The sequence below is a fragment of the Lycorma delicatula genome, chromosome 11 (genome assembly GCF_047948215.1).
Source record: "Lycorma delicatula isolate Av1 chromosome 11, ASM4794821v1, whole genome shotgun sequence".
In the NCBI taxonomy this organism is placed as follows: domain Eukaryota; kingdom Metazoa; phylum Arthropoda; class Insecta; order Hemiptera; family Fulgoridae; genus Lycorma; species Lycorma delicatula.
The window spans coordinates 57820357-57847090 of NC_134465.1; the positions used below are offsets into that span (position 1 = coordinate 57820357).

The following is a 26734-nucleotide window of genomic DNA, read 5'->3' on the forward strand; positions in this document are numbered from 1 at the left end:
TTTACTTACATTTTGCGAGTAACTGGTAATAACAAAGCAAATTTAGAACTCCATTTCTAGGATAAAGTGTACTTTAAATAAATCTTTGTTCATCATTTTGCATATTCACTTAATTCTTGAATACATACCACACATCTAACACAGTGTAAACACATTCTTCACCCAAATTGGGATTCTTAGGCATGCTTACAGCTATTGAATGCATGAGAGATAGACTTATCGCGTCCCAATACGCACGTTTAAATCTTTCTGCACTAATTTTGTCAAATATCAATATCAACAGGCCTATAGTATTCTATAAGATTCAAAAATTAGTGTACATAATATAAAGTCAGAAGATTTACTGAACTTCTTACACTCAGCGGATCTACGTTGCCATCTATTGAGACGTTTGCGACTCGTTTCCGTGTATTCTTCTTCTGGAAAATCATGGCGAGTGGTTGACCTATTAAGAAATGCCAAGGGGTTAAGGGTGCTAGATCTGAAGGATCGGAAGAGAGAGGGGTCAGTGGACAAGAATTCAGACAGCCTTCAATACGACATAATACTGTATTTAATTCTTCATAAATGAGCGATGCACTGCCAGTTATTCTGAGTAAGTGATGGTTTACGGATTTGACTCCTGCCTCCCACAATTCACCGAAATGCGGGGACCTGGGAGGACTGAATTTCCAAGTTATATTGTCATTAGAAAGAACTGCAGTGATCCTTCCTTTCATTATATGCTAGTGAGGAAAATAGCTGCTTTAACTCATTCCAAGCTCCAACAAAATTCTTCGCATTATAGCTGAATATTTTGAAACATTTTTCTCTGCGGGCGAAAAAACGATGCAATGAAGGCATTTGTAGTCAATTCTTGGACAAGCTGTAAGTGGATTGCCTTTGTAGCCATACAAATGAATAGAGATATGTAACCCTTAATGCCTTTAGCTCCACGTCTGTGAGCAGTAAGTATTTCAACTGGTCCACAATAGTCAACACCGACGTTTAAAAATGGTCTGACTGACTGCATTCGCTCAACAGGGTAGGTCACCCATTTGCTGTTGTATGAATCTTGGCTTAGCTCTAAAACAGGTTATGCATATTCACAAACTATTTGTTTTGCAAGTCTACGGCCATTGACCGGCCAAAGTTTTAATCTAAGAGATGCGAGTCGAGCTTGCGGTCCGGCATGCAATTGTCTTATGTGTTCATGCCTTGCGATGAGCCTTGTTAAATGACTTTTGTAAGGTAATAGAATTGGATGCGTTTGATTGTAAGTGAAATCAGAATTTTTAATTCTACCGCCTACCCTGATGACCTCGTTGCTATCAATAAATGGTGACAGGGATAGTAGTTTGCTGGATGTTTCTAATTCTTTGCCGTTTCTTAATTGATTGTATTCATAATTGAATTCCTTTCTTTGATTTAGTTTTACAAGAATGGTTTCTGATTGTCCTAGTTCAGTTACTAGTAATGGTCCTTGTTGTTTTATATCTTTGTTTTTCTATTTCAAATTGTTTATGAATCTAAGAATGTATGCAGTTACTAGTTTGAGCTTAATGAATGATGAAAATCTGTGAGTAAAATCATCTTCCATGTTAATAATGTGAAATGATTTTGTTGATCTGCGCTCCGGCAATTCATTTACAGAATATTTGGATTCTTGTGGTCGATTCCAATTTGAGGTTTCTGACAGCCTCTGTGGACCATTCCACCAAAGTGATGATTTAAATAATTGGTCAACTGATGAGCCCCGTGAAGACATGTCAACAGGATTGTCTTCGCTCTTAACATGACGCCACATATATGGTTCTGATATTTCTTGGATCTTTACTATCTATTTGATACGAATATATTCCAATTAGTAGAGGGTGATGCTATCCAAGACAAAACAATTTTGGAATCTGACCAGTAATGTTGATTGACGGCCTTAAGCTTTAACGATTGGCCATTTTTTGTGCAAATTCAGCAGCAAGCATGGCACCACAAAGCTTTAATCTTGGTAAAGTCAACCTTTTGAGGGGAGCCACTCTGGATTTTGAGCACACAAGTATGATGTTGATATTGCCTTGATTATCTTCACTTCTCAGGTATATGCAGGCACCGTATCCTCTTTCCTAGGCGTCAGAATATGTGTGCATTTGCAAGTCGCAATCTGCGGAAGCGTTGATGTATCTGGGTATCTTTAAATGGTTGAATGCAATAAATGAATTCCTAATTCTAAGCCATTCATTATGGATGTGAAGTGGAACACTTTCACCCCAGCTCAGCTTTAGCTGCCACAGATCTTGCAAGAGGATTTTCGTTGTCAGCACAACTGGCCCAATTAAACCTAACAGATCAAAAATTCTTGAAATCTCAGAAAGGGTTATTCTTTTGCTAACATGTTTAGGAGTGGTACTGTCAAATTGTAAAACAAAGTGAAATGTATCTGCTTGTGGATTCCAGTGGAGTCCTAACGTCTTGACAGAGTCATCATGATTTGTATCATAAGTTGACTTAGCCTCCACTTGATCATAAGACAAGTTTTGTAATAACCTTGAATCATTTGCGCACCACTTTCTTAGCTTAAAACATCCGCCTTTCAGGATTTTTAATAATTGAGTCTGTATTTCAAGCGCTTCATTAATAGAGTCTGCGCCTGTCATTATGTCATCCACATAAAAATCTGTCAGGGCGGCTGAGGCTCCTTCAGGAAGTGAGTGCAGAAAATCTATTGCAAGCTGTTGAACTGATCTTGTAGCTAGGTAAGGTGTGGACGCTGTTCCATATGTGAGTGTCAATAACTTGAATACTTCTAGTGGTTTAGCAGGATCCTTCCTCCAGAAGATCAACTGTAGGTTTGTCTGTTGAGCATTAACTAATATTTACCAGTACATTTTTTCGATGTCTGCAGTCATCACAAATTTATGTTTTCTAAAGTGTGTGATAATTGAAATTAAGTCATTCTAGATTACTGGACCAACTCTGAGGCATTCATTAAGCGAGATACCTGTATCTGGTTTTGCAAGAAGCATCGAAAACAACGCGAAGCTTGGTGGTTGAACTGTCTTATCCACATTCTTAGATCACTTAAAGTTTTGGATCCTGTATTGATCAAACTGTTGCACTGAAGAGATTACAATACACTAATTTTTTTATAAATTGAAAAGGCTTTAATTTTTAATTGTCACTAGCAGACCTGGCAATGCTTTGCTATTGCTAGATTTGAGTATGTATTGTATAAATATATATGTTGATTAAATGAACACAATTGAAAGTTTGATAAAAAATTAACAAAATGAACATTTCGGAACTTTATAAAGTTTAACCTTTCCCTTTTCCCTTTTACCCTTTCTCCCTTTTCTTTTCCCCCTTTCATTTTCCCCTTTTCCCTTTCTCCTTTCATTTCCCCCTTTCCCAGTTTCCTTTTCCCACATTCCCATTTCATTTCCCCCATTTTCTATTTACTTTTCACAATTTCCCCCTTTCCTTCCCCTCTCCCTTTCTTTTCCCGTTTCTCTTTCCCCTTTTCTTTTTTCTCCTTTCCCCTTTACATTTCCTTTTCCCCGTTTTTCTTTTTTCCATTTTCACCTTATTCCCGTTTTACTTTTTCCGATTTTTCCTCCGCGTAAATCAGTCCAGTAATTTTTTAGTCTATAGCGGACACACATATCGGAAATATTGAAATGAAATCGTAAAATATTTAGTATAGCGTGTGTTGTTTTTACGTCCAACAGATAGCGCTGTTTTGCAAAAAAAGCATGTTTTTATCAGAAGTGTGACATCTTAGGTATATAAAAATACGCGCGTATTCGAATGCAACGTTGTGTCAAAATTTTAAAACAATCGGTGAAGAACTTTCGGAGATTTAAGATTTTGAACAAACGAACATTTACATTTTTTTTTATATCGATTATTATTCTCACAAGAATGAGTTTAATAAAATAGTAGGGTCCAAAAAGCAGAGCCCTGTGTCTAGAGCGGAAGGCCGAGCGAAGCAAGTTATGACGACGACGGGAAACGCACGTAACCATATAGCTCGGGCAAATCCGTGACAGGGATTCTGGTGTACACACACACACACACACACACACACACACACACAAACATAAGGCTATGAATCGTTAAAGTAATTCGTAAATTTGAAAAGCTGATAAAGATGCACTTAGTTTTACATCCTAATAAAAAAAAAGTATTTTTACGTGTAAAGTATTTATATATAGTGCGACGGAAGTTTTACAGGATTTTTTTTTGGAGTTTGAAAGCCTACTTCAGAACTAGGCACATACACATCAAAATCACCTTTGGAAAGTTGTTCAGTAAAATATAATCTTTTTACTGGGAGAAAAGCTGAACTGAATTTGAATTTCGCATAAATTCATTTTTGTGAACTTCGAATTAAAGTACAAATAGTTTACCATAGCCTTTAACTTCTAAGTTCCTCCGTATGTTGAATGACGGGACATTTCCCGTACGTAATCGACAGAACTTGAATAATTCTCACCTTTTTAATCGTGTGATGAAGAAAACTCCTTTCAATTATCAACGATTTAAGTTATGATTGTTTCACGCTCCTCTCTACATAGCATTTGAATACTGTAAATGAGATAGGTAAGCGAACGAAAGAGGCAGAGCTATGTCTCCTTCGATCAGAATGACTTTATGAGGTATCGATTTCCATCAACTTTACTCTACTCCACAGACATATTTTAAATCTATATCAAGCTTAACACGATACCAACACTATTAAATACTATACTAATATTAAAAAGAAAAGTGTTTATTTTTATTTAACTTTTTTTTCTATTTATTTTGACTTTTTAATTTATTTATTTAATTAGGAATGGTGAGTACGATTGGGGTGTTATTAATACCATCAGGTTAATAATAACAGTGTATCGTAATTTGCCGATCTGGCCAAGATCGTGAAATGGAGTGGTAGCGTCTCGGGCTTTAAACCGGAGGTCCCAGGTTCGAATCCCGGTCAGGCAAGGAAATTTTCACATGATACACAAGATTCAAGCTTATACATTGAATTAATAAAAAAAAAATTTCGCCTCCCCAGATAAACATCAAAGAGAATTTTTATGTAAGGAATATTTATGATATAAAACTGACTAAATAAATCATTCATTTTAGATGAAAACAACGATTTTTTAAAATTTTTATTCGTACAAATTTCCCCTCCTTTCACTCACTCATACGCAAGATATTGAAAAACGTAAATATTTATTTTGAAATATTTTTATAACAAATATTTTAAATAAAAAATCAAGACGATTTTTTTTTCAAGCTGAGAAAATAAAAAAAACTTAATTATCATTTCACCCCTTAAGAAGTCAAATTTTGCAAAGTCCTTTTTTTAGCACACCTCTACTATATAAAACGAACATACCCTCAAATTTTTGTGTCTCTACCTTTAATAGTTTAGGTTGGGTGTTGATGAGCGAATGAATCGACCAGTCAGGCGTTGATGAGTGTATGAAATAACCAGTCAGTTAAGACCAGTCATACAATTTAAAAAAAACTTGCTTTATAACATAGTCATGTATGAATAATTTTTCTCATTCATTCTATTTATGAAATATTATATACATATTTGCTAAGTTTTATTTTTCTCTTTATTAGGAAATGGTAAAATTAATATACTAAATTGTATACTGTTTTGTTGTTAAGTAACATCTGTACAAAATGTAATTCAGTAGCTACAACACGGTGAAATAACTGCATGAAAACACTTGTTTTATAACAGCTGTTCAAATTAAGTTTACAGCATGATTTAAATAATTACCTACTGCAAAAAAGTGTTAGTTTAGTTAATGAACATTAGTGTTTTCATTCGTTTTATTTATGTTATACTGTATGAATCATGTCTTTAGTAATATCTATGTTTTAATTTTTCATGTAATGTTAACAACATTTAATTAAGAATTATCTTTATTCATATTATATTATTTACTTACATTTAAAATTGAAAGAACATTGAATAAAGCTTATGTAATTACTTTTTACAGATTCAAGATTCATTTAAATGTTTTTTTTTGTTTTAAAAATAAAATAAAATAACATTTAGGATGTCAAGTTTAGTTTTCATATATATCATCATTATCTCAGTTTTTACAACAGGACAACGGTCTACTTTCAGGTAATATAAATACAGAAAACCTATTCATTAGAAACATTAATCTGATTTTTTTTTCTTTTATTAATATAATCTTATTTTTTAAATATTTTATTAATTAAAAAACTGACTGTAATAAACTTTTAGACTAGGCAAGTTTTAAAATACTTTACCTTTGTCTGGGTAAGCTTTTGCTCTGTATTACATTTTTTTAAAGAATGGCAAATGGCATATGGCATTGAAAACATTGTATGTTGTGGTACCATGTAGCATATTGCTTATGTTTGAACCAGGTTACAAAAGAAATCCCAATTTTTATTTGTAATGAACTCAATGTATGTCATTTAGATTATTGCTTTGTACGTTTGTATATTTAAGTTGTTCATGTGAATCAAGTTGTTTGTACTGTTGTGTAATCTTTTCTGATCTTCATGGTGTTATATGTTAATGCATGGATGGTTGTTTCAGTAAGGTGGATTTATAAAAGAAAAATTCATGGTGGAATGAAATATTTATTTAGAACTGTATGTTCTTTATATCATTATTAAAATTTGACACAGATTTTAATAATTTGTCCTACATTCAACGAAATACGTTCTGATCAGCTACTTTTCTAAGCACTAGAAAAAGCAAAGTAGTTGATTTTAATAATAAACTTTTTAATTTTTAAAAATCAGTACGACAAAAATTAAATATTTTATTTTCATTTACTAATTTCTAAATATATTTCTTTATTATTAAAGAAAAAATGTTTTCAAAGGTCTCTATTATTTGCCTCTTTTAATAAATAATAATCTATAATAATAATAATAATAATAATAATAATGATATAATATGATTCATACAAATTAAAAATTAACATATTTTTTTTATTAATACTTTTTGAATCCTCTGGTGTTAAAAAAGTTAAACTTAGATCTAATCTTCCAATCACCAGAATCTATGATTGTTACTTAAGATTGGGGAGGGAAAGGAACAGTTCAACTGACTAAAAACATTTGTAATTAAAAATCATTTTAGTCTTTTTATAAAAACATTTCTTTCACTATAGATATGAACTATCATACAATACCTTTTTTTGTAAAATTTAGTCTTACTAAGATGACTTACATTCAAATTTTTATCAATGGACTTCCACATAATTACTTCCTTCACTTCTTATACTTTAATTATAATTGTTTAAATTGATTTTAAAATCTGTTTACAATTAACTACTTCTTTGTAAGTATATAATGAAATAATTGATTATACATATTTAAAAGAGTGCCTACATATTTCATATTTTCTTATCCAGTTGTATCTAATAGTTTCTTTTGAATTCCAAAAATCTTTCTAAATTTTATTTAGATGATGATTCCTAAAACATTTTTGAGGATTTTTAATGAGTGTATCATATGCAATAAATTGTTATTATGAATTTATCATCAAGCATAGATATTAGTCTACGAGCTGATATGTTTGAACTCATATATTTTATTTTTGCAAATGATTCATGTAATTCGTATGGTAAGTTAATTCGACTTGGGAATTCAAAAAGAAATAATAATCAATCATTACGGTTAGAAACTTTTCTACAGATGACTGTTCTATAATATTACCTGTTATGATATTTATGTGATGATCCACGCTAGAAACAAAATATGTCATTTATCCAGATTTTGAGGAAATTGGATTTATAAGTTTGAAACATAATAGTGTTTTAAATTTTGGTTTAAATAAAAAAATCAAAAAAATCACCAATTAACCGGTATTACATTTTATTATTAATATATCTATTAATCTTTTAAAATTATTTCCATTACATAAATTTAAAATCATGAAAATTCAGATCTTAATTTTCAATCCAAAACTTGTAGAATTTTCTAAAAATTGTCTACTTATTTAAAACCTCTTAGAATTCACTTCAAAAGTAAGAGATAAATTAAAATACAAAAGCAAAAATAAAAATGGTATATGCAAGTAACTTTTGTTTTATTTAGGATAAAATGTACTACTTAGAATTATTAACTGGCCAGGTTAGTCTAGTGGTTAAAACATCATCACAAAATCAGCTGATTTTTGAAGTCGAGAGTTCTAAGGTTCGAGTCCTTGTAAAGGCAGTTGCTTTTATATGGATTTGGATGCTAGACTGTTATACTGGTGTTCTTTGGTGGTTGAGTTTTAACTAACCATACATCTTAGAAGTGGTCAACCTGAATCTGTTCAAGACTACGTGTTTACCGGAACATTTATACTTACATAAATACATCAGGTCTGACAAGCCGTTAGCAGTAATTGCATTTGCCTGTATACACTAACCCAGATGAGGCAATAGCTGGAAGACTGGTTGGTGAAAAACAAAACTTAGGATTACTGTTAAATTAAATAAATTACAATAATGGCAGTAAATATATTATTCAAAAGTTCCACTATTGGTAGCAGTTGTTAAATTTTTGAGTATGATTTTTCTATTATTGAGACAAAATAAAACTAATTTTTAAAAAAATATAAAACTTCATAAGCAGTGTTCTCTTAGTGTTTTGTGGTATAACAAAGTAGTAATCTTGGGTAGAAGGGATATAAACTTTCTTTATATTGCTCTAAAAGAGTCTGAAAATAAGGAAGGTAAACTTTCATGTTTTTTTTTTTAATTTTATAAACAGTGTTTTTGTTAATTTATAGGTGAAATATTACAGGAATGAGTATATGAGTAAAGTCATTTATGAAATAGGTAATATAAATAAATCTTTAAGTGTGACTTTAATTTCACAGACTGTTTGGTCTTGAAATCAGGTTCATTTTTCGTTGTCAAAAATTTTCGTCCAACTTTAAAAAAAACGATTATCAACTCCAATTATTTCAAAAGGGATAGGTACCCTTGTATAAGAATTTTTAATTACTGTGGATCAATCTTGTGAAATTTCCATGTTTTGTTTTAGTAGTTTATCTAACCTCATATTTTTATCACATTCTAGACCCTACATATATCAAGAAAATAATGACTGATTAGTAAATTGGCAGTAAAAGTACAATGCAACTAATAGTCAATAAGTGACATTCTGTTTTCTCTCTGAGATGTGCAAAAGCAAACCTTGTTTTTGAACAATGTAATTCAATGTAACTTTTAACTGCTCTTTTGTCCATATTATATAATTTTTAATGTATTAAATAAAATTTTATTGTATAATAATGGGGCTGGTATTAAATATTCTAATTTTTAATAAAGCTTATTTTTACCATGGATTTTTCATATTGTTTGCTATATTTACTTTTTAAGTGTATAAACAAACTTTGATTTATTTTCATTATTACTTAATTATATTGAATAAAATATTGACTGGCTGAATGTATATCTAGGAGATTATCTATATTTTAACTCTTTTCAGTCAATAATGATAACTCATATATAAATAAATTTATAACTTGAAAATAAAGGTGGATTTAGTATTGTACTATATGATATTACAGCTAATACTCTGTTAGAACTGATAATTTTAACTCTTCCTTCTGTCTCTTACTTTACCTTTATACATTTTTTCATACCTATAAGATATAATCTAAACCAGTTATTAGTTATACCTATAATATGTATTTTTTCCAATGCCTTTAGGAGTTCAGAATTCTCATAATCACAAAAAAATTACTTAGATTTTGAAATAATAAAATAGTTTTTATATCTAAATCTATTGCATCTATCATTTTTTCTATGTTACCGATTCACTTTTTGTAGATTTCTCTTATCTAAATTCAGTTATTAATACGAGGCTTGGCTGATAAATTTTGCACATATATATGTAGCATTTGAATGAAAAGCGATATTGGAATGAAATAAAAAATGAATAAAAGTACAATACCTTAGGTACAAAATGCAGTATTTATTTTTCAATATGTTTAATCCCGTTTTTCACTGTTACACTTTTCCCAACGTGTGACAAGTTTTTGCATTCGTCTTTCTCGGATTCAAGTGGCCACAGCTTCCTTTACCTCATTGTCGGTGGTGTAATGATTCCCTTTGAAATCCCTCTTGAGATGAGGGAAGAAGTGGAAGTCACACAGAGCTAAATCCAGCGAGTATGGCGGATTCCGCATCCGCCATACTCGTTTGTATTAATTTTGAGTGAAATTAAAATAGGCAGGAAGTGATAAGGACAGTTTACACTTTGACATTTTGTCATAAAAATTAGTTTGACAGTTACTGATTATCAAGCTACTGATAAAAATTATCAAGCTTACTGATTAAATGTGATCACATTTTATAGCAGATCAACAGGTAAATGTAATTTGGGAAATTTATGGTTTCAATACAAAGTATTTGTTGCTGATAACATACTTTTAGAAAATTATTAACTTATAGTACTTAAAGAAATACTTGTTTAAAGCGGCAATGCCAGCAGAATCCATTGTCTACTGGGTTGACACATCATCGCAAAACAGCTGATTTTGAACTCAATAGTTCTAAGATTCAAAGTCTAGTAAAAGCAGTTACAGATTTGAATACTAGATTGTGAATACTGGTGTTCTTTGGTGGATGGGCTTCAATTAACCACACATCTCAGGAATGGTCGACCTGAGACTGTAAAAGACTATACTTCATTTACATTCATACATATCATCCTCATTCATCCTCTGAGATAATACCTTATGGTAGTTCTGGAGGCTAAACAGAAAAGAAGAGCTGCCAAAGCACTGTTAAAAATGAATGTTTACTACTTTTTTTTTCAACTAAACTTCAGTTCTAGTGCCAGCTAAATAAAAACACCTTATTCACATCCTTCACTTTTATGATTAGAAATTCCATACAAAATAAGATTTACACACATTATACTGAAATAAATACACATAGTTGGCTAATAGAGTGGTTACACAGAAGTAGCAATTTACTTTGGTCTGTTATTATTTTTAAATTAGTTACTGTTAGTTATTTACAAATTGCTTTACTGTATGGGCAACAATATTTTTTTTTATAATGTAGAAAGATATATTCTTGAAGTATGACACAAAACACACCATATAAATTAAATTTTTTAAATTTTATTTCAAAAAAAAATTTCAGTTTTATTTAAATTCTTCTTTCAAATTTTTGAAAAAGATAGGTTGTGCAAGAAAATGAAAAATCAAAGTCTGTAATTAGAGATTGTTATTTTAAATACATTATTTAATGGGGAGATCTATACAATACTGTTAGTTGCTATAATAGTTACTACGCTGTACGTATGATATTTATAGAAAGAAAATCAGTTAAAACAAAAACGAAAATATATATATATATATTAATTCTATGTCTTTTTAATTTTCAATTTAATCAAATTTTTAATATTATTTATTAATTCATACATTTATGAAAGAAATATAAATATACTTTTATTCATTCATTCATTTTATGAATTTATTCTACACAGTCCGACCAAATATTTCATCTAATTTAATCATTTGATAATTAACTTGATCATTAGTCAAATAATTTTAATAAAATATCATTCATATTATGAGTTAAATATTTTTATTTTTAGCAAAGTAAAATTCACATGGAAATGCGAGAATAATAAATGTATAAAACATTTAGTAGAATACGGTTCAAGAGAAATACTTCAGACTTTTAACGTTTGTAAATTATTTTGTGGTGAATCAATTTTATGGCCACTTCCGATTAAATCATCAATTGAGGGGCCACCTGTATTCATATCAGAAATATCATTTGAACCAGAAGAGATTTTGGAAAGCGGTAAATATATTATTTCCTATTAATTTTGATAAATAACAAAATAAGCAATAATCTAACCCTCATTACTATCAGTTTTTTAATAAATATTGACAACAAGATCTACATTACCTTTTTTTGAGTATTTTTAAGTAATACTAGTAAAAAGGCCGCGAAATTGTTTTCGCCCGCTGTGAAAATAAAGTGGTTTATGTTTCATTACACATGATTTTGCTAAATAATTCTGCCAACTGTAACTAAATAATTCGTGTCGGAGGGACGAATCTTCGTTGATTTCGCATCCTGTCGTATCAAGGAATACCTTAATGTGCTTCAAATGTTGTAGTTTTGGCCAAAGGGCCAAGTTCTGTAAGTATGCATCGGTCTGCGCGCATTGTGGCGAGGAGGGCCACAAGCGTGACGATTGTCCGCAGAAAAAGGAGGCTCCGTTTTGCGTTAATTGTAAAAGGTTGCGTAAAAGTCATATAGGTTGCAATCTATCAATAGTAAAAAGCGTGGTTGCTATTTGAGAGCGGTTGAGATGTACTTCAACTCTCTCGATGGTTAGGTTCGGTCAACTTAATGCCCAGGGAGCCTATGCAGTCCAAGTTGAGCTAGGTGAGGTTGTTGAGAAATGAAGCCTCGATGTTCTCCATCTGCAGCACCCGTATGTGGTTAAGGGTGATCTGCCAGGTTTTTCAAAGCTGGAATAATTTTTCGTTGGTGATAGCAAATCCGCCTTACTGTGCAGGAAGTCGATAGATAGCGTCTTCATATGGCAGGCTTCTGACACGCATCACGTCTTTGTTAAGCTTGCCGTGAATGGTTTGGACTTAGTTGTAGTTAGTTCGTACTTTAAGTACAGAGATCCCACTAAACAGCACTTGGAAAGATGGAATAGAATTGGTAGGCTGGCAGCGGGTCGTCCTATTCTTATAGGAGTTGATGCAAATGTCAAATCTTCTTTGGCACAGTGGGATCACGGATGATGGCGTCGAATTAATAGAGGGTTTCATCGGGCACCATCAATTTGATGATTTTAACTAAGCCGGTGAGTTGACTACCTTCGCCGGTACAGTTGGTTTGCGGAGGGCCTTCCGTGATACCAACATCGATGTTACCATTGGTAAGGATATTCCTGGTAGGATTCTAAATTGGCCGGTAGTCGATGATTGCGAAAGCGATCACCGGCTAGTAGTCTTTGAGTGGGTACGTGGGCTGCGCGATATCTTTAGGGCGGACGTTCCTGTTCAGCAGGGGTGCTTCCTGCACAGGCGGCCGGATTAGCCCAAGTCTTCTAACATTCTGCGAGTAAAAACTCGCAGCCTGGACGAGGTCCCATTAGATGACCTGGCAGAGAATTTCTCTTTTGCGGTAGATGAAGCCGCTCTATACCTCAAAGTACGGGTCGAGAGAGAATAGCTGGATCGTAGACTCGGGAATTGACTGCGATGAAACGGATTGTGGGCCGGCTCAGGATAGCAGCACAGCGTGTGGATGATCCTGATCGGCGTGCAGTCTTAATTGCGGATTATTGTCGGAAGAGAACCGAGTATTTTCATAAGATTAGGTCTTCTAAATGAGATTCCTGCCGCTCTTTTGTTCAAGAGCAGAGGTATAAGGACCTGTGGGGTGTTGTTTATCGCGTTCTTGGTCATAAGCGGAAAAAATACATTCTTCTGTCGGCTCGCTCGACCCAAGATGGTGTTGTTATAGATAAAGATCATGTCCTCACTCATCTGATGGACGATCTACTTCCAGATGATTCCAGATATCGAGGTAGGTGAGACCTCGTATCATCGATGTGTTCGAAGGGAAGTTGAAGGTTTTTGCTCTGAGATTGTGTCTTCAGAAATTACTGAGGCGGAAGTCCGCCCAGAAATTTGTAGCCTGACCCCCGGAATAAGGCCCCCGGATATAATGGTATCACGGTGGAGCTCCTTTTTCGCACCTTGCCTGTGATTCTTGGTCCATTGACTAGGGTTTTCAATAGGTTGTTCGCTGGGCACTTCCCAGCATGTTGGAAACATGGTGTGTTGAAATTGCTTTTTAAGGGTGGCGACAAGGATCCCACTGTAAGTTCCTCATACCGTCCTCTGACGCTCTTACCTGTAGTAGGTAAGGTTTTCGAGAAGGTTTTATACCTCCATATTAACAGCAGGCTAACTTCTAATCATATGCTGATGGACGACCAGTATGGTTTCCGCCCTGGCAAGGGCACAGAGGATGCGCTTCTTAGAGTTAGTGATTTGGTTTCAGCCAGCGAGTGCAAGTATGTGCTCGGTGTCTTTTTGGATATATCTGGGGCTTTCAATAACTTGTGGTGGCCCTCTGCCTTGTTTCAACTGCAGCAGCGTGGTTGCACGCTAAACGAGATTAGAACTCTATCAAGTTATTTCAGCAACAGAACTGTTGTCCTCCGTGACGGCAGTTCGGAGGTAGGAAAGACCTTGTCTAAAGGTTGTCCACAGGGCAGTGTTCTACATTCACTCGTCTGAGTCGTTGAGTTCGATTCTCTCATGCGATTGCGTACGCCCAGTGGTTGTCGCATCGTGGCTTATGCCGACGATGGACTGCTGCTGGTCGAAGGCAATTCGTGTGCCGAGATAGAGCTCAGAGAGACGCAGGTATGTAAGGTACTAAGGTTGTGGAGTCTTCAGCACAAGATGGTTTTCAGTGCGGAGAAAACCACTATGATGTTCTTGAAGGGTTGTCTAGCTACAACTCGTAATCCGCGGGTTGTGACGAACGGCCTTCCGATTAGGAATGCTACCGTTCAGAAGTATCTGGGTGTTATCCTTGATGAGAGACTTCTTTTCAAGGAGCACTTCCAGTTTGTAGCGAAGAAGGCCATCGATGCTTTCTTCGGTGTCCGTAGAGTCATTCATCCTGATTGGGGGTTGAACTATCTTACCATATGTATTCTTTACAAAGGTGTCTGTGAGGCCATTATGTTGTACGTTGCTCCCGTTTGGGCTCATCGTTTACAATTCCAATTTTATAGGGACTTTTTTGCGAGCCCAACCTCTTCAATTGCTAGCTGTTGTCGGCGGCTACAGAACTGTCTCGCGAGAAGCAGTCACTGTGATCGCTGGCATAAAACCCCTGGACATTTCGGCTGCGGAACGTAGCCAGCGGTATATTTCTAAGAAGGGAGGCCTTCTTACATCAGGGCATAGGAAGGAATGTAAGACATTCAAGTTGTCCGGACGAGGCCTGCAGCAAAGGCAATAAGCTGAGTTATTAAATCACTGATGCAAATGTCTACTGAGGCATTTGCATTGGTGGCATCCCAACGAGGCCAGGCTTATTACTATGAGATTTAAAAAGTCAGAGGGAAATAAACGACTCCCGTTAACGCCTAACAGGGCAAGGAACAGGGGGAGGGTGGTATGGCAACTGGAACATCACTAGGAGGGAGCCTTCCCCTACAGGGTTGGGATGTAACTAAATAATGCTCATGAATTTAGAGTGTACTAACAACAAAAACGTCTTAAAAATTTTGAACATTTTTAACTGTTTCTTGAGTTGTGATTTTTTAACACAGCTCTAACCCCAGTGTTTTCCTTTTTTATCCTCAAAACACAAATATAATTTTAGATAAACCGTTCATATAAAGAAGAAGAAGAAATATGAATTGTTCATGCGCTGCGCACAGTTACCCAGGTGCCTGGTGTATCATGTAGTCTGCTCTGCCCCAAAAATTATTGTGCTATATTTCATTTAAACTGGCTAATCCAGTTTGGAAATATTACAGAAAAAAACTGGTCAACATACATTACATATGTGCATCCTTTTGAAATTTTTCAATCTCAAAACTGCATTTTTTGTCAGAGGAGGTCATGCAACCTCAAAGTCTGCAAAATCCAGGCTAATCCCTTATGCAGTATATCATATGTCTATACAGTGTAACTTATTGCTAAGAAAATAAAAATGTAATAACAATTATATAATAAAAACCACTATCCAACAAATGAAAAATAATTCTTAATTTTTAATATAATTTTTTTTTATAGATGGTAATAATTCACCAATAAAACATTTATTAGAAGGAGCTAAAAATGTTTTTAATGATCGAGTAAAGAAAGAAGAAGCAAAAAAATGGGCATCAAATTACTTTGATGAAAAACTGAAATTAATAATTAAAATAAAAATAAAAGATGAAACTGTTGATAATTTATCGCTTTCAACAGAACAAGAAGCTTATAATTTAACTGTTAAACAGTCTAATGAAGATAAAAGTTTGGTAAAGAAAAAACAAACATAAATACTATACTACTTTTTCTTTTATAGTTAAGAATTTTTGTTTTTTGTTTTGAAAGAAATAGCTTTGCTTTTTGAGAAATAAACAAATCTTTATAGTGAAAAATTAACTTAAAAACCTAAGATTGTTACATTAACTTCAAAAAGTACCTACAGTATAGTATATAAGTACCTACCTAATCTCGTATGGTTTTCAGTTCCTGTAGCATTACTCAAAGGTTTTTTCATAGTTGACTCTCTTGAAGAATTTACTAATTTTTTTATTGTAGTACCTAAGTAATATACTCAAAATCATATGAATTGTTTATAATTATATTATGAATAAACAAAAAAATATTTATTTTCAATCAATTAAAAAATTATTCTGAAATAGTAATTTTTCCACCTGCTTGAACATTTGATAAAACATAACAAACTTTAGATTTTACATAAAGAGTGTTTTTTTTTAGAGTGTTAGAACCTTTGATAGAGATAGCTATCATTTGTTTTGTTTTGATGAGATTTTGTTTTGTCATTTCAGATCACTGAACATTGGCAAATGATCATGGAAAAACTGACGCCGCAACAACATTTACAAATTGTGAAAATATATTTCCAAAATCAATGTTCTGTTTGCCAGATGTATAGAGCAGTTCATAATTTTTATGGTGCACATAATCGTCCATCAGAGCACTTATTCGTTGAACTATTGATAAATTTTGAAAAAACATTTACTTTACTCAATGAAAAGCTAACAACAACACAAAGATTTGAATTTATAGACAAAAAGATCGGTTCTGTCAGTGATAGAGTTGAAGATGATCTAAATGTGTCTATTTTTTGCCGTTCTCAACTACCTGGACATTGTCCATCCACTACATGGAATTTTTTATGTAAAGGTCTGTACCCATATAAGATGCAATTGGTGCAAGAAATGAAGTCGCAAGACCATAATAACCATCGTTTGTTTGGTGAATGGTGCCTAAATCAATTGGAAACTGATCACTTTTTATCAAAGAATTTTGTTAAGTGATGAAGCTCATTTCTGGTTAAATGGTTATGTCAACAAGCACACTTAACCATATATGGAGTAAGACCAATCCTTAGGAAATTTACGAGTCTCCATTGCATCCTGAAAAATGCACTGTATGGTGTGGGTTAGTTACATGCTGGAGGCAACATCGGCGCCTCAGTTGAATAACAGTAGTGAGAGCCCATTGCCCTGGCACAGTCCTACTTTGATCTCAAATGGTTGCAAGAGCTTGCCTCTAAATTTTACCTTTGACTTAGTGACTTAGTGTTTGTGAGGGTCAGTTTTAACATGTTTATTAATTTGGTATGTCATCCAAGGTGTCTTAGAATTTTTAGTAGGGATTCTCTGTGGATGCAGTTATAAGCTTTCTTGAAATCTATAAATGGTATCATCATGTCTCTGTTTCTTTTCCTGCTGTAATTCATTATTAGCTTGAGACTCATATTCTGGAAAAGTAGGGTCAAAAGGTTGGTTACTGGATCTCAGTGAGGGTATTAATGTTGAATAGGTGCAACTGAAAAATGAGATGGAATTACAATTCCATTGCTGGTTAGGTTTTACAAAACCACTTGGTATAGGCTTGCCACTTTGCTGGTTAGGCTTTACATAACCAGCAAATCTGTACCTGGTGTGAAGAGTATGGATAAGTGTGTGGAACCTCAAAACTAGACTAACTCAGCTAAGATATGGTTTTGACAGCTTTACCCTGGAAAAGGAACCTTGTTACACATCTAAAGGATGAGTTTTGGGTAGGACTGGAAAAACATTATTAACAAAAATTGGATAATATCATTATGGACACATGAAAATTACAGATAATGATGAAACCATGAAAAATGAAAGAGGTACTGAATGAAATATTTAAATATGGAATGGATCTTATAGCGTTTCAAGAGATACGATGGCAGGAACAAGGGACAAGCATAAATAACAGATAAGCAACAATAAGGACATTAAGATGAATTTTTGATCTTGTGCATGAGAATGGAGTGTGGAGAATCTGTAATAATATGAGAATAGACAGAATAGTTGAGGGAGGATATTGTACTGTTTGTAAAGACTGAGAAATTGTAGACTGGGACATGTAGCGAGGATGAATAATAGGGGAGTGCGAAACTTATTTATAAATAGTGGTAGAAAATTTTTTCCAAATTGGTTTTATTATTATTATCATTAAATAATAATAACTATAAATATGATCTATAAATTGTATTAACAACCTTTTTTCCAGTTTCAGATTACTGCAGTAATTGAAAGTGAAACATTTTTTGGTGCTCGTCATGGATTAGAAACATTATCACAATTAATTATTTATGATGAGTATAACTATAATTTATTAATTCCAAAACTTATCAATATAGAAGATTATCCTAAGTATCCATACAGAGGAATTATGTTAGATACATCAAGAAATTATTTTTCTGTCAATAGTATTAAACGTACAATTGATATTATGTCAGCAAATAAATTAAATTCATTTCACTGGCATATTACTGATACTCATAGTTTTCCGATCAAATTAGAAAAATATCCTAAATTTGCTGAATACGGCGCTTATAGTCAAGAAAAGGTATTATGTTATTTTACAACTGTTTATCATATGATTATATTAAATTCGTTATATTGTTTTCGTAGAAGTTAAATCAGTCATTCTGAAATCATTTATTCTACCTCATTTCAACAATGGAAAAAGTTGACCCCTATTTTAATTGGATTTATTTATTATTTTTTTTATTAGATTACAGAAATAAATTTTTGTAAAGAAAAAAATAATTAGCCCTTTTTTATTTACAAGCACCAATTTCTAAAAATAAGTTCTACTATGCAATAATCAGCACAATGCATTTCTCACATTTCTGTTTCTGCTGTAAAATCATTTTTATTCCAATACCTTAATCACAATTTTTTATAAAAGATCATATGTAGATCAGTGCAGTGAAACATAAATCACCAGTTGAATTCATATGTCAATAAAAATATAATTATGCTAATCTTTTTGATAAAATAATACAAATATTTTACATTTCATATCTCTTCAGGGAGTCTATGCATAATGGAATATGTACTTAGTTATTTGAATCATAATTTATCCACAGATGTAGAGGCAGAGAGTTATCTCCGATTTTCTCTATCTTTCACTATATGTCTCCCCTTATTCTACTTACTGATATTTCTTGTCATGTGTACTATAAACTCTCTTCCCATTACAGCTTTGGTCATTCTCACTATCTAGAACCATTCATTCCTGTTCTACTAATAAAATATTGTATATATTTAATTTTATTTTAATATATTAAAACAAATAACAGTTTGGGCTACTGGTAAAATTATCAACGCAAATCATTTGTTTAAAAGCTGATTTTCGATTTTGAAGGTTCTGAGGTTCAACAGTTGTTGTTTTCAATACTTTCTTAATAATACCAACTAAGTTTACAACCTGCAGCTGAATATCTTGCACAGGATATTCCAACATCAAACAGCGGACATCCTTACAACAGATAACTTGAAAAATCTACTCTCTTGAAATTTTTGAAACATATTTCAACTGATTTTACAAATATTATTCCAAACTTATTTTAAAAATAATAATCGTTATAAAATGTTATTACAAATATTAATTATCAGGAAATTTTATAAGTTTAAGCAGTAATATTTATTTAAATATAAAATATTTTCTGGAGCTATTTTGAATAAATTAATTAAGGTCAAGAAATTGTTCTAGGAATAAATGTTAAAAAATGAAAATTAAATTTTTGAGAAATAATGAATTATGTTATAAAATTACGTATTTATTCCATAAAATAGTAGTTTTAAAAATAAAAAAGTGCAAAATACAATAAATTAAAACAAATGAAAATAAAAAAATAAAATAATTTGTTAGCCTATTATTTGGTGTCTACTTTAAAAAATCAAATTATAAAGGACTGAAAAAATTTTGACGTGAAACGACTTTAAAAACACACCGAAACATACGAGTACCAGAACAGAAATTTATAGCGTAACGAAAAAAGTCTATATCGTCCTGCATTAATAACTCCCTAACTATTAGTCTCAGAGACGTAAATACGGTGTCATTTTATAACTTACATGGTCAGCTCGCCGATCCGACTTTGAGTTTGCGTCACTGGAAAGCGGGTTGGCGGAAATTGGGCACAGCGCAGATCGGCCAAAACTGGCGCTCTCGCTCATTTCCATTCAGTGTAGCTCACGGCTTAGACATGATAGCGTGGTGATTCATGTATTTGTGTTTAGTTCGTCGAGATAGATCGATTTAAGTAATAATAAGTGTATTTTGGACAATATTTATGTGTAAAATATTAAAATAAACGTGTAAAAAAGTATAAAAATTCAGTATGTCAGCCTCAGCCCGCGCAAAAGCCAGCCGGAAATATAAATTACGTATATCGTTGGAAAGGGGAGGAAATGGGTCCCACAGGTACCCGAATGTCCGGTGCCGAACGGGCGAGACTTTCGGGAGAGCACAAAGCTGGTACGGCGCTGTTAGTGAACGACGCCGACGGCGCGAGCCCTCTACCGCTGCTTATTATGCCTTATGTCTCTTACTTCTCATATCACAGGCCAATGTTGAACAAAATAAATATCATGTACCATTTAGTGTCCGTTTTATGTTAAAATTAAATTTAGTACGCAGTCAATGTCTTGTTTTTATTTCAATCCAATACACTGACGTATAGATAGACCAATTTATGTATAGAGTGGTCAAACGAAGGAACTAAGATTTTCATTGGAGACTTTCAGTTTTATTAAAAAAACATACGATGGTGGCTCAAACATTTAACTCTACAGATAAGTTGGTTAGTCTGTAGCTCGGAGGAACTTCATACAAGGTCTGTAACGTTTTACGTTTATATTTTTTTGGAGCTTTTCTTACGCATTTTATTTTTTTAAATTTAAAATATGGATAAGGTTGTAACAAATATTGCCTGCATAAAAAAAATAACTGCAATAAATACAAAGATAAGAAACCTGGACCTTGATAAAAATAAAAATGTAGAGTTTAAGAAAAACATTTGAAAAACTGTTTGAACTATCATACTGAACAAAACAACTGAACTTTTTTTTATATTTCAAGTTTTCCTACAAATTTTCTTGAGTTTTTGTGGACAAATATTTCATTATCTGAATGACATTAGACTATGTATGAATACTCTGTAGAAATATAACATTAAGTAATAATAATGAAAAAAAAGAAACAAATCTTTAACGTATCAATGTATTCGATACAATTTTTCTTTTAAAAAATTCTTGAGTTATCATCAAAATCTGCCCATTATGAGAATATTGAACATAAAAAAATCACTTGCAATTTAACTTGAAAAATTTCCTTTTCTGAAGTAGATTAAAAAATGAAAATCAATCATAAAAATTTTTTTTTTTCTTATTTAGCCTCCAGGAATCACCGTCAGGTATTACTTCAGATGATGAATGAGGATGATATGTATGAGTGTAAATGAAGTGTAGTGTTATACAGTTTGACCATTTCTGAAATGTGTGGTTAATTGAAACCCAACCACCAAAGAACATCGGTATCCATGATCTAGTATTCAAATCCGTATAAAAGTAACTGCCTTTACTTTTATTCAAATTTGAATACTAGATTGTAAATCATGAATAAACTAGCTACCTTAAATATAATAACTTGTTACAAACAGTTTTTTAAATGTGTATCACAAAATTTTGTTCAGATTAAATGTAAATTATGCAGAACATTTTTGCATATTTTAAAAAATCTACAAAAAAGAAAAAAAAAATTCTTTTAATCAGATTCTTAATAATTTATTTTAATTATAAAAATGATAAAATAATTTAAAAAATTTTTTTTTAGATCTATACTGAAGAAGACATAATATCAATTGTAGAATATGCTAAAATAAGGGGAGTTCGTGTAATACCAGAATTAGACGCTCCAGCACATACAGGAGAAGGATGGCAATCAGTTCCTGGTACTACATTATGTCTTAATAAAGAACCATGGGGTTCATATTGTGGTGAACCTCCTTGCGGTCAATTAAATCCATTAATTGCCAATGTTTATGATACTTTAGAAGGTTTATATCGTGAATATTTAAGATTGTTTCAAACAAATATATTTCACATGGGAGGAGATGAAGTTTCGTTTGCAAGTTGGTTAACATCAGAAGATATAGTTGATTGGATCTATTCGTAAGTCTCATTTTTTCTTTTCTTTTTTAATACACACTATGGGTAACAAAAATGTTTATATATGCTGTAAATTATAAACCAAAAAATTACAACTTTTTTTGACATATTTTCCTAAATATTTCATAATTTAATACGCTCAGTTGAGTTCTATATTACATTTTCATCTATTGTTTCAAATTGTTTCCTACCCGTAAACACACAAAATAAAATAAATTTTATTTTATTTGGATATTACATCAAGAAGCATTCTGTAATTAACATTCAAACAGGATGTTAGAAATTAACAAAAAATCAGACTTCAAAAGTTAAAAATTCAATTAATTTTTTTTTTTGAACTTTGTTAATCTTCTCCTTCACACCCTTTTCATCCTTATAATCTATATTAGTATTATAATTGTAGTGAATGGTTTTGACGGAAAGTAATCATTAAATTTTTCTGCATAGCTGAAATTTGGTAACACCGTTAAATTACTGAAAACAGTATCTAGAAGTACTCTCTGTTGCCAAAATGATTATGTTATTTCAAGAGGTATGTGAAGAGATTAATTAATCATCTTTTCTGTTTTGTTTCCAGAACCACCATCAGGTATTATAAATAATGTATTCCACACTCTTTATTTCTGATCCTCTATGGAGTAGAGAAATATATATTGTTTCTTATAGGAAACAGGACACAATACCTCTCAGTTTTTCTTATGACTGTGATATAAAGCAATTGAGGTACAAGGAACATCAGACAGAGTTTCTTTTTCTCACAGAAAGGATATTTTTTATTATACAGCTAGTAGTTTTGGTGATTAAAGTAAAGGATATCTTTTAGGGCTGAGTTTCATAAATGTTTAGGTTGGCTCAGCATGCTGATATGACCCAACGGGTTGGTCTAGTGATGAACGTGTCTTCCCAAATCAGTTGATTTGGAAGTCGAGAGTTCCAGCGTTCAAGTCCTAGTAAAGGCAGTTACTTTTATACGAATTTGAATACTAGATCGTGGATACAGGTATTCTTTGGTGGTTGGGTTTCAATTAACCACACATCTCAGGAACAGTCGACCTGAGACTGTACAAGAATACACTTCATTTACATTCATACATTTCATCCTCATTCATCCTCTGAAGTAATATACCTTACAGTGGTTCTGGAGGCTAAACAGAAAAAGAAAAAGTACATAAATTTTAGTTTCAAGGAATGTTACTTTCCAAATCTATTTATCATTATTTTGATTTCAATTGTGAACTCTGTAATGGTAAATGTATAGAAAATGTTGATTGTTTTAAGTATTTAGGAATAGTTTTAGATAATAAATTGTCATGGGAAAAAACATCTTAAATTTGTTATGCACCACTCGATTAAATGTAGAAAAGTTTTACTTTTTAAGAAATTTTTGTGATATCCAATTATTATGACACTTGTATTATGGTCTGATTCAATCAAGGCTACAGTGTGGAATTACCTGTTGGGGAGGGGCTTGTAAGACTAGCATTAACATTATTTGAAAAATTCAAAATAAATTTGTTTTAATTATATTAAAAGCCAACTCTCAGGAATCATCTTATTCTCTATATTTTCATTTAAACATTTTTCCAGTATAAAATTTTTGTTTTCAAAATACTAAGATTGTTGTACATTAGAAGTGGCAACAAAGGTTCCACTCGAGTGTACCACAATACCTGGAGTAATAGCAAATGAATTTTTATTAAACCTAAAGTCATCAAAATGCTCTTCAAACAATTTCATAACTATCTCGGTCCAAATTATTTTAAAAAATTACCAAGTTATATTAAATAAATAAATAATTTAAATATTTTTTGTAAAAAACTACTGACTTTTCACTTTAAGTGACATTACTTTTTTGAATTGGACTGTAACATAACTTCTCTAAATTTAAAGTTTAACAACTTAGTAAAATTAAAGTGTCTAAACTTAGGATTAAGTATCTGTGTATTTGTATTGTGTGTACAATTTTTCTTGTGATTTTTGCTCAAATTTGCTGCAGAGAAAGCTGCACAATTAATTACTGTTGCAACAGTGTGACTGGACTGTTTTATTTTTATTTTATTTGCACTTTATGTTTAGACTAGCTAACCACATTACTGGCAACAGTGGTTATGTGTGTTCAACACCATTAAGGTGATGATGTGATTGTTTATATTATTGAATAAAATTCATTATTTCATTTCATTATTTCAATTATTTCTAAGTAGAGAATAAATACAAATAAATTATTAACAAAGTAATTAAATGTTTTATGTTTATAAGTTATAACATTTCTTTTTTTAATGTTTCAGTAATTCGACAGTTGTTAATAATGGAACAAAAACACCTGATGAATTAGATAGTATGTCAACAAAATTGATGTTGTATGAACCATCAATGAAAGAAAAATTAATTGAACTTCACAGTATATTTCAAGAAAAAGCATTAAACAAATTAATAAATATTGATAAAAATAAAAAAATTGATATTATTTTATGGAGTAATGAATTAATAGAAATAAAAAATATAAATTATTTAAAAATGCATAACTACATAATTCAAGTGTGGACACCAGCAAATGACCATAATTTATTAAATCATCTTTTAGAAAATGATTTTCGAATTATTTTGTCTAATTCTGATGTACTTTATCTTGATTGTGGGTAAGTTTTTATAATTCAATATTTATTTTTTATGAATATTATTTAACAATTTTGAAGGTTGATGGAATAACATGAACCTTTACACCTGAAAATTTGATCTAATTAAATTTGTATTATTATTAAGAACATTGGTAAAATTGATTAAAATTATAATTCTGTAATCGCTTTTAAAGAAAGTATTATAATATTGCAGTACATTGCCAGAAAGGCATATGAAAGAGCATATGTGTTTGAAAATAAAAAAAAAGAAATTTTATGAAAAAAATTAAAATACCATTATTATTTGCAATTATTTATGTATAAAACATATTAAGTTACTGTTTTTATCATCTCAGTTTAGTTACCACTAGTATAGAAAAATAAGTTTTCTTAGAATGCCAAATTCAAATCCTGCATTAAAAAAAAAGTTAATGAAAAAAGATAAAAATTTATAAGGTCATTCCACCACAGTTTTTTATACTTTCATTGAAATTTTGTTTAAATATAAAATTTTTAAGCGCATAATGTATTTTAACAAGACAATAAAATGTTTGTGTACATCAAAATACAAATAAACTAACCCATAACTAACATTTCCAATTGTATAAAATATGTTTTATAAAAGAGAAAATAATGCAACTATTCCCAAAATAAAATAAGTTTATTATATTTCAAATTGATAAGTTTAGTTTTCTAATATATAAACACCATTTAATGTGATACATATATCCTAATGCAGTTCCCATTATGTTTATGAAAAAATTTATTGGTTTACTAATATTGATAGTCGTGCACAGTAGCCAAACCTCAATAAATAATAAATAGTATTGAACTTTCAATGCCTCCTTCAACTTTAAGAACAACCAGAAGTCTTGCAGAGGGAGCAAAACAGTGTTGTCAATCTCAAACTTTGTCAGTATCTTCATTGTTTTACTGCTGTTATGTGGTTTAGTGTTATTATGCTGCAACCAAATAAATGATTATTTATGGCCTTATTCTACAGATATATGTTTCTTGAGTGTTCATAGGGTTTTGCAGAACTTAACTGAATTAATTATAGCTTCTTTAACTAAATTGAGTATTGGCATCATCAGATTTCTAGTTTTTCCCGAAATTGAAACTGATTTTGAAAAATAAAAACTTTTCATCAGGTATCTAAATTCAGGTTGCTGTTCAATTGGGTTAACCAGAAGATTTTCATAGAGAAATGAAGAATTTGGTGATTATTAAAAAAATGAATATATATGTTTAAAATAAATTTATTTATTTTAGTTTAAGATCAGTCATTATTTACTCTTGTCTCATACATATTTTATATGATTCAAAACCTAATATGAGATTTTAAGACCTTTATAAGATTCAGAACCTTATATGGTTCAAAAACTTGTATCAATCAACTCTTGTAGAAAAAGTGTTTGGACTAGTATTATTAACTATTCTAGAATTTAAATGTGAAGCACTTTGACATGAATACTTTATATTTTAAGAGTAAGCATTATGTGGTAAATAATTGTAGAAGTTGATATTTTAAGAACTACATTTGTTGTACTTAAGGTTACATTGGCACTACTGTTGGAACAGTTACAAACTTTATATTTAACACCTTAATAATCTCTCTATATTATTATTACTTAAAAAAACATATTGATATCAGTAAACATCATGATGATCTTTGCTTAACTTTAATACCAATAAATGTAATTATATGATAACAGGATCAGTAGATAATTACATAAAATAAGTTTTAATAAATGAAATGCTTAAGTCCATTTTCTCTTAAAGATCTCCTTCAAATAAATAACAAAAGCAAATGTTCTTGCCCTTCATCCAGATGAACAAGTTCTTTACTTAGGAGGGATAAATTATAATGAGTATATATATATATATATATATATATA

The 26734-nt window shown here is 31.5% G+C and overlaps 1 protein-coding gene across 2 annotated transcripts in view; it reads left to right on the forward strand.

Annotated features, from left to right (window-relative positions):
* Positions 1-26734, forward strand: part of LOC142332273 (chitooligosaccharidolytic beta-N-acetylglucosaminidase-like) — a 54978-nt gene that overhangs the window by 21052 nt on the left and 7192 nt on the right. Inside the window, exons 2-7 of one of the 2 annotated variants that reach the window (XM_075378600.1) lie at positions 5979-6109; positions 11575-11786; positions 15779-16008; positions 18269-18607; positions 21884-22221; positions 24507-24857. In XM_075378600.1, the coding sequence (XP_075234715.1) occupies positions 6039-6109; positions 11575-11786; positions 15779-16008; positions 18269-18607; positions 21884-22221; positions 24507-24857 (1541 nt within the window). In that variant the 5' untranslated portion in view covers positions 5979-6038. Of the gene's footprint in view, positions 1-5843; positions 6110-11574; positions 11787-15778; positions 16009-18268; positions 18608-21883; positions 22222-24506; positions 24858-26734 lie in introns of those variants that run through there. The other variant, XM_075378599.1, reaches the window with a different exon arrangement.